Genomic DNA, 16503 nt, shown 5'->3' with positions numbered 1-16503 from the left:
ACAAAGTGACATTCTCCGTAATCTGGGAGCAAAGCCTTCCTCCTGGGGAAGCAAGCCCCATCAGAGGAACATACTGTGAGTTTATGTTAAAATCAAAGCAAAAAAAAAAAAAAAAAGAAAGAACTTTTTTTTAAGTCATCGGATCAAGTTTTATCTTTAGGTTGTTCTACATCACTATCAAGTCAAAAGAACCAGATTAAAGTCTTTTTCTTTTTTTTTTTTCTTTTTGATTACAGTATTCTTAAAGAATACTACATTCCTAAAAAGAATTTACCCAGGACTACAGGGAACCACTCTCCGGGCCTTATTATATATCTGCTCCCAGATACTCCGAATAAACATCTCAAATAGAAAAACACCCACACACACAAGAAAAAAACAAACACCTAAAACCACAAACTGCTCGAGTATCCCCTACTGTTTCAAGCGGGGAATTTATCTTCCAAGGGGGAGACTTTTTACTCTTCACACCTCTGTTCCTGAAGAACCAGTAACTTCTTTCTGATGAGAGAGATTACATTGTTTTACAAAAGGAGAGGATTTTTCACTGATTCTTCGAAACAAGGTTTCCAGGCACCAGAGAAAACAGCAGCGCGAGGAAAGAACAAGCTGGATAGGAAACAGTGTTACTTTTTTTTTTTTTTTTTTTTTTGCTGAGACCCACAGATCTTTGTTTTCACTTTTCAGGGTTTCATCTCATTGTCCACTCGGTAGGAGGGTATTTGCTGTTCACTTTTTTGAAAGTTTAAATTCAAACGAAAACTATTAAAAAGTGTTAAAGGGGTTGGGTTTTTGTTTTTTGTTTTTTTTAATTTTTCAATGTTGCCTTCGATAAGTAATAAAGGATGGGAAGAAGAAAAAAGAAAAGAAAAGAAAAAAAAGACGCCCTCCTCCACAGCTGAGCGTTCTACAGCCTCGGTGCCTTATCGCCGGGGCGCGCATTCCACCGCGAGTGACATCAGATCGAAACTGCACGGTTTCGCCGGGACCGAACCGCTCATCCCTCCAAACGCACGGCTACCGGGGTCCTGGCGGGGGAACCCCCCAACCCCGACCCCGACCCCGACCTGCGTCCCACCGCGGGAGGCCCGCGCCCCCCACTCCCGACGCCCAGCTCCCCGGCGCCGGACCTGTTGCGCGTCCCCGCCCCGCCCGCCGGGAGCCCGAGCCTGGCACCGACGCCCGCGGCGATGCACCTGCCCGACGGCGGCCCCGCGCGCCCGCCGCCCCCGCCCCGAGGGCCCGCCGTCGCCCCCGGGCCGCCGCCCGCGGGGAGGAGGAGGGCGGGGCGCGGGCCCGACGCCGGCGGCGGCCGCACTCGCGCTCGGGACGGACCCCAGCGGCCCTGGGAGGCGCTCGCTTACCTTGGCGGCCGCGGCCCTGGCCGACATCTTGTCTCCCTCCGGCGCCGCGCGAGGCTCCCCGGACCTGAAACTCCGCGCCACCGGCCCGCCGGCTCCTCACGCCACAGCCCAGATCAACATCTCCCGGGAGCGAGCGGGGCTGAGGGCGGGGGGGAGGCCGGCCCGAGAGGCCCGGCCCACGGGGAGGGGACTCAACTCGGACAAAAGTCCGGGGAACGCCCGCCCGCCCGGCCCGCCCCGCCCGGGTCCTCTCCACGGGGCGCGCCCGGCCGGCGCCTCCCTCCCTCCGACTGCGGCCGCCCGCGCGGCCTCCCCAAGCTCCGGCTGCCCGGCTTCGTCGGCCTCGCCCGCTCGTCCCTCCGCAGCCTCCGGGGGCCTCCTGCCGTCCCCGCTGCCCGCCCGGAGGTTCCTCGGAAACCGGCTTCGGCGCAACTTCGCGGGAACGACGCGCGGGGAACGGACGCGGCGTCGGCGGGCTGAGCCGGCGCCGGCAACTGCGGGCGGCCACGCAAACCTGCCGGCGCGGCGCGGCCCACTGAGCATGCTCAGCTGGGAGGGGGCGGGGCCACGCTGGGGGCAGGGGCGCGTTTGGGGGCGTGGTCTTGAAGGGGCGGGGTGTGGTGGGCGGGGCCGTGCTTGTGGGCGGGGCCAGCGCCCCCCGCCCGCTTCCTGCTGCAGGACGCCCCCCGTCGCGGAAGGAAAAGGCCAGTTTCCGAAGTAACTTGGGAGCCTGCGTTTCCGCTGGCGCGCGAGTCTTCCTGTTTGTTTTTACCGAGGGTCCGGCGGAAATCGCCCCCAAGCCACAAGCCCCTGAGCCCCATACTTTTTTTTTTTAAAAAACTCCTAAAGATAACTTATCCGTTTTGTCCTAAACCAGCCACAGCCCCTGCACCTCCTACCTGCGCATCCTTCCTTCACCTGGGAAATAACGGTGCTCACAGCTGCACCACGTGTCTGGGGCCTGCTGCTCCATGGAGGGCAAATGCCTGTGGTGTGTGGTGTTTTTTTGTTTTTCTTTCTGTCAAGTGCATCCCGGCTCTCATCTCTGATGAGCTCCTCGCAAGGTCAAAATAATTGCACTGGTTCTTGACAAACCGACTGACCTCAGTAAAACTGGTAATGAGGTCACGGGCATTCCGGGCAAGCCGGCTGGTTCACTCACATTAGGCCCTCAAGGTATACCCAGGTCTTTTTCTCCCAAGTGCAGCGAGCCAGCTCTTAAAAATACATGTTGGCATCAAAAATGCTGGAATTCTTGCCCGGCCAGCATGGCTCGGTGGTTGAGCGTTGACCTATGAACCAGGAGGTCACGGTTGGACTCCCAGTTGGGGCACATGTCCCCCGGTTGCAGGATGGATCCCCAGTGTGGGTGTGCTGGAGGCAGCCGATCTATGGTTCTTTCTCATCATTGATGTTTCTCTCTCTCCCTCTCCCTTCCTCTCTGAAGTCAATAAATATATATTTTTTTTATTTTTTTTTAATGCTGAAATTCTTAGTAGTGAGTGGAGAGGGATGTGGTTGCCATGCAATTCTAAACCCAGTTCTTCCAGCTCAGCCTGTGCAAAGACGTGCAGTTCATGGTCCGGTTTACTGGGCCATTACTCAAACTGCCCACCGGGCTGGCTGGCTGGCGGCCTTGATAAACACCAAGGAACATGCAAGAAACGTTACCCTGCACTGTGTAAAGTGCAAAGCTCCTCACACATGCCAGGAATTCTTAGTAACCTGAAATGATAACATCTTTAAAGTACCCAGGATACAGCCACTAAAGGTACACAAGAGCTGGATAAAAGCATAAACATCAAGTTCTATAGGGTGGTTTTCTCTTTCAAATTCAGCGGTATGAAAAGATCAGAGTTATCTTAACCAATGAATATCTGTATGTCATACATAAACAATTAAGATTTTCAATATGAAGTACCATATATTTTGCAATCCGATGCTACCTGAACCAGGAAAAAAGCATTCTGCAAGTCAAAGCCTTATCACCGCCCCCCCAACCTCCTTGCATAGAAATAAAGTCACTTTTTTAAAAAGTCAGGTATTTTTCTTTGTTTTTAGACAAAGTGTTATTTCTTCTTATAAGAACTGTAACTAGCCGAAACCGGTTTGGCTCAGTGGATAGAGCGTCGGCCTGCGGACTGAAAGGTCCCGGGTTCGATTCCGGTCAAGGGCATGTACCTGGGTTGCGGGCACATCCCCAGTGGGGGATGTGCAGGAGGCAGCTGATCGATGTTTCTCTCTCATCGATGTTTCTAACTCTCTATCTCTCTCCCTTCCTCTCTGTAAAAAATCAATAAAATATATTTTTTAAAAAAAACTGTAACTAACATGTCCTCATGTGCTGGGGTCCAACCCCAGCAGGTCCAGGGATCCCCAAAGGTGTGGATGGAGTCAGCGAAGAAGGAATGACACGGAGGCAGCGTTTAGTTGACCAGCATGGTTGGGTTCTCTCACTTGGTTCTATCTAGGATCTCCAGCCAGGTTCTGTCCAGGATCTCTAGCCATGTTTTGTCTAGGTTCTCCAGGCAAGTTCTGTAGCCAGGTTCTGTCCAGGATCTTTTGCCATGTTCTCTTGCTAGGTTCTGTCTCTAGGTTCTGTGTTCTGTTGTCTTGTTACATCTGTATTTATAACAGTTGATTTTTTAAAAATATATTTTATTGATTTTTTACAGAGAGGAAGGGAGAGAGATAGATAGTTAGAAACATCGATGCAAGAGAAACATCGATCAGCTGCCTCCTGCACATCTCCCACTGGGGATGTGCCCGTAGCCCAGGTACATGCCCTTGACTGGAATCGAACCCGGGACCTTTCAGTCCGCAGGTCGACGCTCTATCCACTGAGCCAAACCGGCTTTGGCAAGGGTGTTTCTTATCTCCATTCCAGGGAGTAAAGATTATGTAGCTTAAGTGTGATTGTTTGTAGTTAAAGTGATTAACTACCCGCCTGGCACTTAGTTAAGGGGTTTTATTCCCTCCCTAACTTCAGGGGAAAAATCCCTACCTGGGGAAACAACCTTTCTCAGAGAGGTGACCTTGGCCAAAACACATAGCGCCAAGAAGGGGAGCAAACATATGAAGAACAGTATGCCATATACGCCAGGTCCCTTGAAACATATGCTGTGCAGATGTTTCTTCCCTGCAGCGACTGTGTCAAGCAGCAAGGATGTACCGGCTCCTGGCACTCATGAGCAAACGCTATTTTTTATGAATGTGGGAGATTTTTTTATTTTAAAAGGTAGTTGTGGGAGACTGGGAATCGAACCGTGACCTCCTGGTTCACAGGTCGACACTCAACCACTGAGACACCCTGGCTGGGCTCCGTGGTTTTTTTATTTGTCACTTTTCATCAAGTCTCTTGTATATCATTTAAGTGCTGGATGACGACGATTTGCCAAAGATCTAATACATCAGATTACAGTTTTGGTATATTTTACTTTTGCCATGGCTTAATAAATAATAAATACGAGCCAAAAAAAATTCCACTTTGAGAATATACTATGATTTTAAAACTGCACTAATAAAAACACTTCCTTGAATTATAGTGTCCTTTTTAAATTGTTCTATGGTATTTATATCTAAATTAAACTGACGAATGTATATTTTATGTATCACCTTTGCTCCAAAAACGCAGAGAAAGTTTGTATCCTTTGTAAAAATAATGGCCCTGACTGGTTTGGCTCAGTGGATAGAGCGTCGGCCTGTGGACTGAAGGGTCCCGGGTTCGATTCCAGTCAAGGGCACGTACCTTGGTTGCAGGCACATCCCCGGAAGTGGGTGTGCAGGAGGCAGCTGATCAATGTTTCTCTCTCATCGATGTTTCTAACTCTCTTTCCCTCTTCCTCTCTGTAAAAAAATCAATAAAATATATTTAAAAAAATAAAAAATAACGGTAGCCCTAGCCGGTGGTTTGGCTCAGTGGGTAGAGCCTTGGCCTGCAGACTGAAGGGTCGCCAGTTTGATCCCGGTCAAGGGCATGTACCTTGGTTGCAGGCTGGATCCCCAGCCCCAAGCCTATTGGAGAAGCAACCAATCGATATGTCTCTCTCACATCAATGTTTCTCGCTGTGTGTCTCTCCCCTTCCCTTCCACTCTCTCTAAAAACCAATGGGAAAATATCCTCGGGTGAGGATGAACAACAAATAATGATCATGGTAGCCCTAGCTGGTTTGGCTCACTGGATAGAGCATCAGCCTGCAGACTGAAGGGTCCCAGGTTCGATTCCGGTCCAGGGCATGTACCTTGGTTGTGGGCACAACCCCGGTTCGGGGTGTGCAGGAGGCAGCTGATCGATGCTTCTCTCTCGTCGATGTTTCTGACTCTCTGTCCCTCTCCCTTCCTCTCTGTAAAAAATAAATAAAATATTTTTTTAAAAAAATAATAATGATCATGGTAAAACACGGTTGTCAAAAGCTAAGAAGACAGCTCCTTTGCTTTGGTTTATTTTGGGGGAGATGCTTTCCTAAGAAGTGAAAAGCATGATTCAGTTGCCCCTTTAGCAACGAAGAGTTTATCCACTAAACACCAAAAAAATATGGACATTATAGCACAAGTTTAAGGCTGAGATAGGGAAGTGGTTAGCGCTCCCCCGGACTTCTGGCTGGGAAGGAATACAGGCGCATTTGAGATCCTCATCTAGAGTGAAAGTCACGCTTAACCAAGAATCTCTTTCGGTTCCACAATTTTATCTTGTTTCTGATCCCCTCATGCACGCTGAACAGGAAACGAAACACCACAACACTTACAAAGACAACTTCCTGTGGGATTTTTGGTGTCTGCGGCTCAGAATGAAAAAAACACACACACACACCGCGTGTGCAAAATCTTCTCGCGTCTCAGAATGAACCACTTGGCCAAACAGCCGTGACCCAATGAATAACGGTGTGCACACCCACACTGTATATGCTTATGTTCTCTATGGATATATTTCCATCACAAAAAAATACCCTTAGGAAAAAATATCTGTTATTTCGGGTCCGAGCTAGGAGTGCATGTATGAAATGCAAAGGGGAAGTAAAGAACACTGCGATCGAGCAGGAGGCGGTTTTGATTTTGTCCCAGGAGAGAATATAGATACAAGACACTAGAAGTAGGAGGACTTTATCAAAGCATTGTAAAATAACAATGATGGTAATCCTAATCTTACTCCAGTGCCATAACTCAGTGTTCGGGGGAGTTAAAAATTCTATAAATTGATTCAGAGTTTTCCTCTGCCAATAAAGTCATTATACCATTAAATAAAGAAGATCTTTTTAGGTACAAATACACAGACAGTATATTTCCAGATCAATTTCTGTGTATTTATTTGCACATACTAGTATATATGGAGAGAGAGGGAGAGAAAGAGAGAGAGAGAGAGACTGATTCCTTAAAAGAAGCTGAATGGCCCAGTCCCTCTGAGTATAATGTTTGGATTTTATTTTTACAGTGTTTGTGATCAAACACTTATAATAAGGATCTTTTTTTAAAAATATATATTTTATTGATTTTTTACAGAGAGGAAGGGAGATAGAGAGTTTGAAACATCCATGAGAGAGAAACATCGATCAGCTGCCTCCTGCACACACCCCTACTAGGGATGTGCCCGCAACCCAGGTACATGCCCTTGACCGGAATCGAACCTGGGACCTTTCAGTCCGCAGGCCGATGCTCTATCCACTGAGCCACACCGGTTTCGGCAATAATGATCTTTTAAAACAAACAAAATATAGAGAAGTTAGTGCAACTCCACTTAAAAAGGAGCAAATACATTTTTATATTTCAAATAACTTGTAAAAGGGGGTAAAATATCTACATTTATTTGCAAAAGAGGCATAGGAAGGACAACTAAGAACAAATTACAGGAGAGGGAGAGGACGTCGATAATACAGACTTTTCTTTTTTTAAATATGTTTTTATTGATTTCAGAGAGAAGAAGAAAGAGGGAAAGAGAGAGAGAGAAACATCGATGGTGAGAGAGAAGCATGGATGGGCTGCCACCTGCACGCCCCCCACTGGGGATCGAGCCCTCAACCCAGGCATGTGCCCTGACCAGGAATCGAACCCTGACCTCCTGGTTCATAGGTCGACGCTCAGCCCCTGAGCCGGTGCGGGCTCCATCCCCAGTGTGGGGCGTGCAGGTGGCAGCCGATCCCTGATTCTCTCTCCTCATCATTGATGTTTCTCTCTCTCTCTCTCTCTCCCTCTCCCTTCCTCTCTCAAATCAATAAAACTTTTATTTCTTTTTTTTAAGAAAAGAGCATGAGTTGGATAATCTGGGGAAGATCTTCTGGTGCAAAAGTTGTCTCATGGGCACAACAGGAGTGGGGTTCCGTGGGGGGCTGGTGAGTATGAGGAGGGGGGCAGAGGCAGACGCATCCCAAGACCCTCGCTGGCCATAACTTTCAGGGCTCGGAAGAGGCACACCCCAAAGCTCTTACGCATCGGTAACACCAGGAGGCCAGTCAGTGTGGGATGCGGTTCTTTGTGGCTCGCGCCCATTGTGGAAAGATTCATATTATCAAGCTGCATATTTTGTTTCTGTGACAAGCTCTAATTTTAAACGTGATTAATACTTCCATTGGCGAGTGCGTGTTCCAGGGAGATGAAAAGCTGTATGAAAGCTGGGCGCGTTAAAAAAAAAACACAAAAACACACACATACGTACAAATCCAGCTGAGATGTGTGTGTGTGTGTGAGAGAGAGAGAGAGAGAGAGAGAGAGCAAGGGTTGTGTTTTGAAAGGGAGTGGTTTCCTGACTCTTGGGGTTGAGTGGAAACATTCTTAAGCCAAATTCATTTCTCTGATATCCTGAAGGCAGAAAGAAACGGGCGCCTAAAATAGCCTAAAACCCTGCTTACACATAGAATCAATGCAAGTGAACTAAGGCAGGCGGCCCCCACCCACCAGTTCTCATCTGAATTAGTCTAGGCAGGCGGACTGGAACATTTATCGACGCGGCGTACTTTTCACTCACTCATTCATTCGATTTTCACTGTTCAACGCGTATTCCTATTCTCTCTTCCTGCGTGCCAGTCTTTTACATTTTATTCTGTGGGGGGTTTTTCTTTTTTAATCTTCACCGGAGGGCATACTTTGATGGATTTTAGAGAGAGAGGGAGGGAGAGGAAGAGAGGGAGGCACACCCATCTTCTCTCACCCCCGCCCCCCAATCCCTAACCCCTGACCACGACGAATCCACTCTCCATCTCTGTAATTATATTACTTCACACATATGACATAACTGGCATCATACAGTGTGTAGCCTTTTTTGAATTGGCTTTTTCAACTCAGCACAATTTCCTGGGGGTTTATACAAGTTGTTGCATGTATCGAAGATTCCTTCCTTTTTGTAAAAAAATACGTATTTCTTGATTTTAGAGAGGAAGAAAGAGGGAGAGAAACATCCATGGTGAGAGAGAATCATGGATCGGCTGTCTCCTGCACAATCCCACACTGGGGATCCAGCCCACAATCTGGGCATGTGCCCTGACCGGGGAATCGAACCGCGACCTCCAGGTTCATAGGTCGACCGCTGAGCCACACGGGCTGGGCTGTTCCTTCCTTTTTATTGCTCAGTGGTATTCCACTGTGTGGATGTTATGACGTCACCATTACCCATTGGAAGATATCTGAGGAGGTCCCAGCTGTTGGCGTTTAGGACTAGACCTCCTGTGAATATTGGTGTGCGAATCCTCGCCTGCAAAGAGCTCCTCGCTTCTCTGGGATACGTGCCCAAGAAGTCAAATGCTCAGTCCTATCGTAAATCCATTTTTAGTGTCGAAAGGAACTGCCAAGTTCTCTTCCGGACTAGCCGTGCCATTCTACACGCCTACCAGCAACGCTCGCGGGCTCCAGTTTCTCCACACCCTGGTCAGCCCTGGCTGTTACCGCCGTGTCTCAGTTTAGCCGTTCTGACAGGTGTGCAATGATATCTCCTGGCTTGATTTTGCATCTCTCTAATGGCTAGTGATGTTCAACAGCATTTCAGTGCTTTTTCGCCACCTGTACCTCCCTTTCCATGTCCATGTCTTTTGTCTATTCTTTTTAATATATTTTTATTGATTTCGGAGAGGAAGGGAAAGGGAGAGAGAGAGAGAGAAACAGCAATGATGAGAGAGAATCATGGATCGGCTGCCTCCTGCACGCCCCCTACTGGGGATCGGGCCTGCAACCTGGGCATGTGTCCTGACCGGAAATCGAACCGTGACCTCCTGGTTTATAGGTTAATGCTCAACCACTGAGCCACTCTGGCCGGGCGAACATCTTGACAGAAACTTCATGAGAGCTCCTGACCATCGGCCTGCAGATCAAAGGGTCCCAGGTTGGATTCCAGTCAAGGGCACACACCTCGGTTGCACGCCCCTCCCCGGCTTGGGCCCTGGTCGGGGCGTGTGCAGGAGGCAACGGATTTATGTGTCTCTCTCACATCGATGTTCCTCTCTGTCTTTCCCTCTCTCTTCCACCCTCTCTTTAAAAAAAAAAAAAAAATCAATGGAAAAATATCCTCGGGTGAGAATTAAAAACAAACAAAACAAAAACTTGAGATGTTACTCGTCCTGCTCCCTCTGGCTGGGAAGCTGAGAGGCGTATCAGCCCTTCACAGCTCATCCTCGGTCAGACTCCCGGTCAGACTCCCGGTCAGACTCCCGGAGCGCAGAGCAAGTTGGAATTAGCCACAAAGTAAAAATTACAGCATCCAGAGACCTGCAAACGTTTCAGATTCTGCTGATCCGGGAACTCCAATTACAGGGTAACTACGTGTTGCAAAGCAGACAGCCCCAAGGGCGGGTCCCTTTTTTAATGAGTAGCTGGGAACCGTGTTCCATCAGCAGGCCGTGGGTGCACAAGCATCCATTATTTTCCGTGGGTTCAATATTTTGGCTGAAATCTGTCCCCCCCCTACCTCCCCGCTCCTGCTTGGTCAGCTTTCTGGCTTGAACTAGCCAGACTCGACCTCAACCCGGTGCAGACGACAACGAAAGCGCCGGGCTCAGGGCCTGCGGCCAAGTTTAAGGTCTGGCCTTCCAGGCGCATGGGGTGGGGGTCAGGCTCGCACCCCTTCTGGTCAACCTTAGGCCGGCATATACCCCCTTTGTGGGCTCTTCCTCTCCCCCTCCTCCTCCTCCTCCTCCTCCTTCTTCTTTTTAAATGTTTTTATTGGGGATCAAGCCCGCAACCCAGGGATCAAACCGGTGACCTCCTGGTTCACAGGTCTATGTTCAACAGTGAGCCATGCGGACCAGGCTCTTTGTACCTTTTTTTTTTTTAATATATTTTATTGATTTTTTACAGAGAGGAAGGGAGAGAGATAGAAACATCGATGAGAGAGAAACATCGATCAGCTGCCTCCTGCACATCTCCTACTGGGGATGTGCCCGCAACCCAGGTACATGCCCTTGATCAGAATCGAACCTGGGACCTTTCAGCCCACAGGCCGACGCTCTATCCACTGAGCCAAACCGGTTTGGGTGTATATTTTCTTTTAAAAAAAAAACATGTTTTTTATTGATTTCAGAGAAAGGAAGGGAGAGGAAGAGAAACATCTATGATGAGACAGAATCATCTACTGGGGATCGTGCCGCAACTCGGGAATCAAACAGGTGACCTCCTGGTCCGTAGGTCGATCCTCAACCACTAAGCCACACTAGCCGGGCACAACATTTGTAAATTATTACAAGTATTTATAAAGATTAGATAGAAATATACCCTTTAGAGGGGCTCTATTTTCTCACACACACACACACACACACACACACCAGCTTCATCCTGAACACAATGGCTGTGCCATTAAAGCTGATCAGAGGAAGTGATCCCCTGTGGCGACTTACCCTCGTAGCGAAACGAAAATAAACACCAGTACCTCTAAAAAGAAAAATAATGAGACAACTCAAAGCTCTACGAAATGCACTTTTACACGGGGACGGAAGGCACGTGTCTTCAGGAACATGAAAGCGATTTCCGCAGATCAACACCCAAATCTGCCGGAAGAATGATAGCCTGTGAGAGCGACTCACACCATGTTATCCCGCGTTACAGCATAAGGTGGCCCTGGCCGGTGTGGGTCAGTGGATAGAGCATCGGCCCTCGGACTGAAGGGTCCCGGGTTCAATTCCAGTCAAGGGCACATGCCCGGGTTGTGGGCTTGATCCCCAGTGTGGGGCGTGCAGGAGGCAGCCGATCAGTGACACTGTATCATTATTGATGTTTCTGTCTCTCTCTCCCCCTTCCTCTCTAAATCAATAAAGATATATTTTTTAAAACACACACACACACACACACACAGAGAGAGAGAGAAATGCCACAATGTTTTTCAAAAGAGAGACCCGCTACACGTGGAAGGAGCAACACGCACCTGCATGTCTAGCAGATGGTCGCCGGGCACACACCACGAGGCCACTGGGTGCCCGTGAATCATGTATGAGGAACCGGATCTGTCTGGGCTCCCACTCGGCTTACAGCACGTGGAAAAATGGCAAGACTGTTGGGCGTCGCTGCTTATGTGGAATACATATAGTTTGCCAAACTCTAAATCAGGGGTCCTCAAACTTTTTAAACAGGAGGCCAGTTCACTGTCCCTCAGACCGGTGGAGGGCTGGACTATAGTTTAAAAAATAACTATGAACAAATTCCTATGCACACTGCACATATCTTATTTTTAAGTAAAAAAAACAAAACGGCAACAAAGATAATATTTGTATTTGCATGTGGCCCGCAGGCCGTAGTTTGAGGACCCCTGCTCTAAGTCCTTGTGCAAAATGTCATGTTTTTGCATCACAAGTTGTTGCGTGTATCCAACCTGGCCAGTTTGGCTCAGCGGATAGAGCGTCGGCCTGCGGGTCGATGGGTCCCGGGCACAATTCCGGTCAAAGGCATGTACCTCCGTTGCAGGCTCAGGCCCTGGTCGGGGCGTGTGCAGGAGGCAACCCATCCATGTGTTTCTCTCACGTCGCTATTTCTCTCTGTCTCTCCCTCTCTCTTCCCCTCTCCCTAAAAATCAGTGGGAAAATATCCTCAGGTGAGGATTGAAATAATGTTTTTAATGTAATGTTTGTTATAGGTAGAAAATATATGCCGGACTGGTGTGGCCCAGTGATTGAGAGTCGACCTATGAACTAGGAGGTCAGGGTTCGATTCCTGGTCAGGGCACAGGCTTGATCCCCAGCAGGAGGCGTGCAGGAGGCAGCCGATCAACGTGTCTCTCTCGCATCGCTGTTTCTCTCTCTGTCTCTCCCCCTCCCTTCCACTCCCTCTAAAAACCAAGGGAGCAGACATCCTCACGTGAGAACAGCAGCAACGGCAAGCGAATGGATGCATTTCACATTGAATGTGAACTGCACGGTCAGTAGCTTTTTCAAGGTGCTTCCTTGTTCATATGAGTCATTTCCTGGTGCCTTCGGAGGACCGAGATTGTAGGTGAACATCGTCTATCTGCGATGACACAGTGTCTCCGACAGTTATCTTTTCATCTCTTCTCTTCTCGGAAGTGTCTGAGGCTGGAAATACAGGTAGAAGTTGGAGCGTCCCAGCGAAAAAGGAACCAGAGGTGAAGTGACTCACCCACAGTCTTGGTGGGAAAGACAAGCCTGGAAACCAGCATCCTTTGGCTTCTGTGGTTTGTTACTTTTTTAAAAATTGATTTTGGAGAGAGAGAGAGAGAACGAGGGAGGGAGAGAGAGAGAAACATCGCCTTGTTCCACTTATTGATGCATTCCTTGGTTGATTCGCGCATGCGCCCTGACTGGGGATGGAACCTGTAACCTTGGTGAACGGGCATGATGCTCTAACCAACTAAGGTACCCGGCCAGGGTGCTACATTATAATTTTTTTAAAATATATTTTATTGGTTTCAGAGAGAGGAAGGGAGAGGGGGAGAGAGATAGAAACATCAATGATGAGAGAGAATCATGGATCGGCTGCCTCCTGCACGCCCCCTACTTAAGGGATCGAGCCTCCAATCAGGGCATGTGCCCTGAGGGGGAATCGAACCTTGACCTCCTGGTTCGCAGGCCGACGCTCGACCACTGAGCCACGCCAGCTGGGCCCCCCACATTTCTTATCAGGGAGATATGCACGCTGCTTTCTCGCCTACAAATCCTTTGTACTTGGCATCCTTTTTTCTTTGCCTTCGTGGGTCCCAAGTGTCAACATTTATGTGCTTTTTATTATTCCTTTTAACATGCTGTTTATAAACACCTCTATGCTGTTTGTACATCTCTTTTCTAGAATAAAAGATATGTACATATTATCATAAGTCAGCAGTAAGCTAAATTTAGAAGGCTTAACTTAAGCCAGGTCACGGTTCGATTCCCGGTCAGGGCACATGCCCGGGTTGCGGGCTCTATCCCCAGTGTGGGGCGTGCAGGAGGCAGCTGATCAATGATTCTCTCTCCTCATTGTTGTTTCTCTCTCTCTCTCTCTCTCTCCCTCTCCCTTTTTCCCTGAAATCAATAAAAAGATATACAATAAATAAAAGGAGCTGTCTGCCCATGATTGGTCAGCAGACAGTAATACATTTCCAAGGACCAACTGCGAAGGCATGCTCCCACCCTTGGCAATTGGAAGAGAGGAAATATAGAACCGGCAGAGACCTGCATATCAATACAGCTTGGAGCTTTATTTCTTTTTCTTTTACTTTTTGGTGATCAGACGCCTTCTCCCTTTCAAAAATAGCAGCGTATGAATTCTCTGTGAGAGCTGCCCATGGAGACTTGCATGAAGGTCTGGCATGATTTACCCCGGTGCCCCTGAGTCCCGCCCCACCCCACCCCCCCCCCACCCCCCGCCACACACACACACTCACTCCTGCTCCCTCTGACAGCACCCACCTCAACGCCAACACACTTTCCCTCACAGATTTAGCACGGGCTTGCGTCACCAGCTATATTGAGAGCTCGCCTTCCACCTTTCGAGAAATAGAAAGGTTGCTGTCATGGGTGTGTTTTACTGATGAAGAAAAAGCTGTGTCCATTGTGTCTAAACCAGCGGTTCCCAACATGGGGCACACCCCACAGGGGGGCAGTTTGATGTTTAAGGGGGGCAATTTGTGAATGCGTTATTCACAGTGAATGGTTTGCATTTCTTATGGTTCTAGGGGCCCCGTAGACCGTCTATAAATATATATACTGTGACATATCTATGCATTTCAGTTCTCTGTGATGTGTTTTGAAACTTTATTTGCTGGTTTTTTGTATCACTTCTTTTTTTTTTTTTTAACAATTCCTTAGTGATTTCTTCCTCAGTCCGTCCACTGTCCTTTCGCCCTTTTGTTTTTCTCTCTCATGGACGCCATGTTCTTCGGCAGCTTGTTTAGACCGAGTTCATGGCCTTTTAGGCTTCCTCCGAGTGAACAGGAGCTCCCTTTTTTAATAATAAGAATTCTGTGTCACGGGGGCGGGGGTCAGGATTTTAGCGATGCCTAGGTGGGGCGCGGCCCAAAAGGGGTGGGATCCACTGGTCTAAACACATCATTTCTGTATATTTTTAAAATTGATTTCAGAGAAGAAGGGGGAGAGAGAGGGAGGGAGGGAGGGAGAGAAGGAGAGAGACACGTCAATGATGAGAGAGAATCACGGATCGGCTGCCTCCTGCACACCCCTACTGGGGGTCGAGCCCGCAACCCGGGCCTGTGCCCCTGACCTGGAATCGAACCTTGACCTCTTGGTTCATAGGTAGATGCTTAACCTCTGAGCCGTGCTGGCTGGGCCGTTTCTGTACTTGAACGTGGCTCCAGGGGCGGGGGGGGGGGGGGGGGGGGGGGCGGGATGCAGGGAGCACACTCCACCCTGGTCCGCAAACAGACGGACGGCATTCTTCATCTTATTGCGTGCACTCCCCACGCAGTGTGTCCCGCGGAATGTGTGTGGGATCGCATCTACCAGAGGACAAAGCCAGCCTGAGGTTTGTACATTTTATTCATGAGCCAAAAAAAAAAAAAAAAAAAAAGGCAACACAACACAGGCTGCCTTCATGGGACTCAAATGTCAGGTCGGACAACGGGGCTCGGGAACGTGCGGGCACCCCGCACTGGGCCTGACTGTTGGGAGGGAGAACTTGCCTTTCGCAAAAACAAATGCGGGGTGAGGTGGGTTTAATACAAACAGGGAAGCCTTGCCCTAGCTCGTTTTGCTCAGTGGTTAGAGCACCGGCCCAACGAGCTACTGGCTCGATTCCCGGTCAAGGGCACATACCTGGGTTGCAAGTTCGATCCCCCCGCCCAGGTCAGGGCACGTGTGGGAGGCAACGCATCGATGTGTCTCTCTCACATTGATCGATCTCTCTCTCCCTCCCTCTCTCTCTCTCCGTTCCACTCTCTCTAAAAATCATTGGGAGAAAAACTATCCTGGGTGAGGCTTAACAAAAAAACAACAACAACAAACACCATTTTGGAATTGGAGAAGCAATACTAGACAGGTCAGTGGACCAGGATTCAGGATTCCAAATGCGTACGAGAACGTAATGCCCTATACGGTACACGGTAATGGTGTGTGATGCTACTAGAAAGGCAGCATTTGAAGAACAGAGGTGACCGCTCTATGTGTCTAATGCCGCTAGGGAAGGTAGCTCGCTGGAGAAAACGAAGCCAGACTCCTCGCATTCCTTACACCCGCATCAATTTCAAAGTCTCTGCATGTCCAAGGATCCAAGTTTCTAAATGTAGAAACAAAGTCATAAGAGAACGCCTGGGCGAAGAGTGGATTGGGGGGGGGGGGGGCGATCTCAAAGATGGGAAGGACAGTCACTTTCTATGCAAGACAACACCATCAAACAGTAAGCAGGGGAAATGCTCACAACGGGGACACAGAGACCTAACTTCCTGCATTTAGAATGGGCTCATGTGAACAAATGAAAAATAAACCAACAGCCGGGCCAGCGTGGCTCAGTGGTTGAGCATCAACCCATGAACCAGGAGGTCGGGGCACAGGCCCAGGTTGCAGGCTCGATCCCCAGTGTGGGGCGTGCAGGAGGCAGCCGATCCATGACTCTCTCTCTCTCATCATGGATGTTTCTCTCTCCCTCTCCCTTCCTCTCTGAAATCAATAAAATAATAATAATCATAAACCAAGAGAATGGGGAAAGCATACAGAAAATTCCCAGGAAGAGAAATACAAATCTCCAAACAAAAACCCTAAGAAGATGTTCACCTTCACACGTCCTTCAA

General features: G+C 48.8%; 1 protein-coding gene across 6 annotated transcripts in view; it reads right to left on the bottom strand.

Moving 5' to 3' along the window:
• TJP1 (tight junction protein 1) overlaps window positions 1–16503 on the bottom strand; it is a 92118-nt gene that overhangs the window by 54252 nt on the left and 21363 nt on the right. Inside the window, exon 1 of one of the 6 annotated variants that reach the window (XM_070400598.1) lies at window positions 1365–1884. The exons of the other annotated variants lie outside the window; for them this stretch is intronic. Coding sequence (XP_070256699.1) covers window positions 1365–1391 — 27 coding nt within the window. The 5' untranslated portion in view covers window positions 1392–1884. Of the gene's footprint in view, window positions 1–1364; window positions 1885–16503 lie in introns of those variants that run through there. 6 annotated transcript variants of the gene reach the window in all.

This window comes from Myotis yumanensis, unplaced genomic scaffold (genome assembly GCF_028538775.1).
Source record: "Myotis yumanensis isolate MYYU_CA2020_CCGP unplaced genomic scaffold, mMyoYum1.0.hap1 SCAF_20, whole genome shotgun sequence".
NCBI lineage: Eukaryota > Metazoa > Chordata > Mammalia > Chiroptera > Vespertilionidae > Myotis > Myotis yumanensis.
This window is presented reverse-complemented; position numbering and strand designations above follow the sequence as displayed.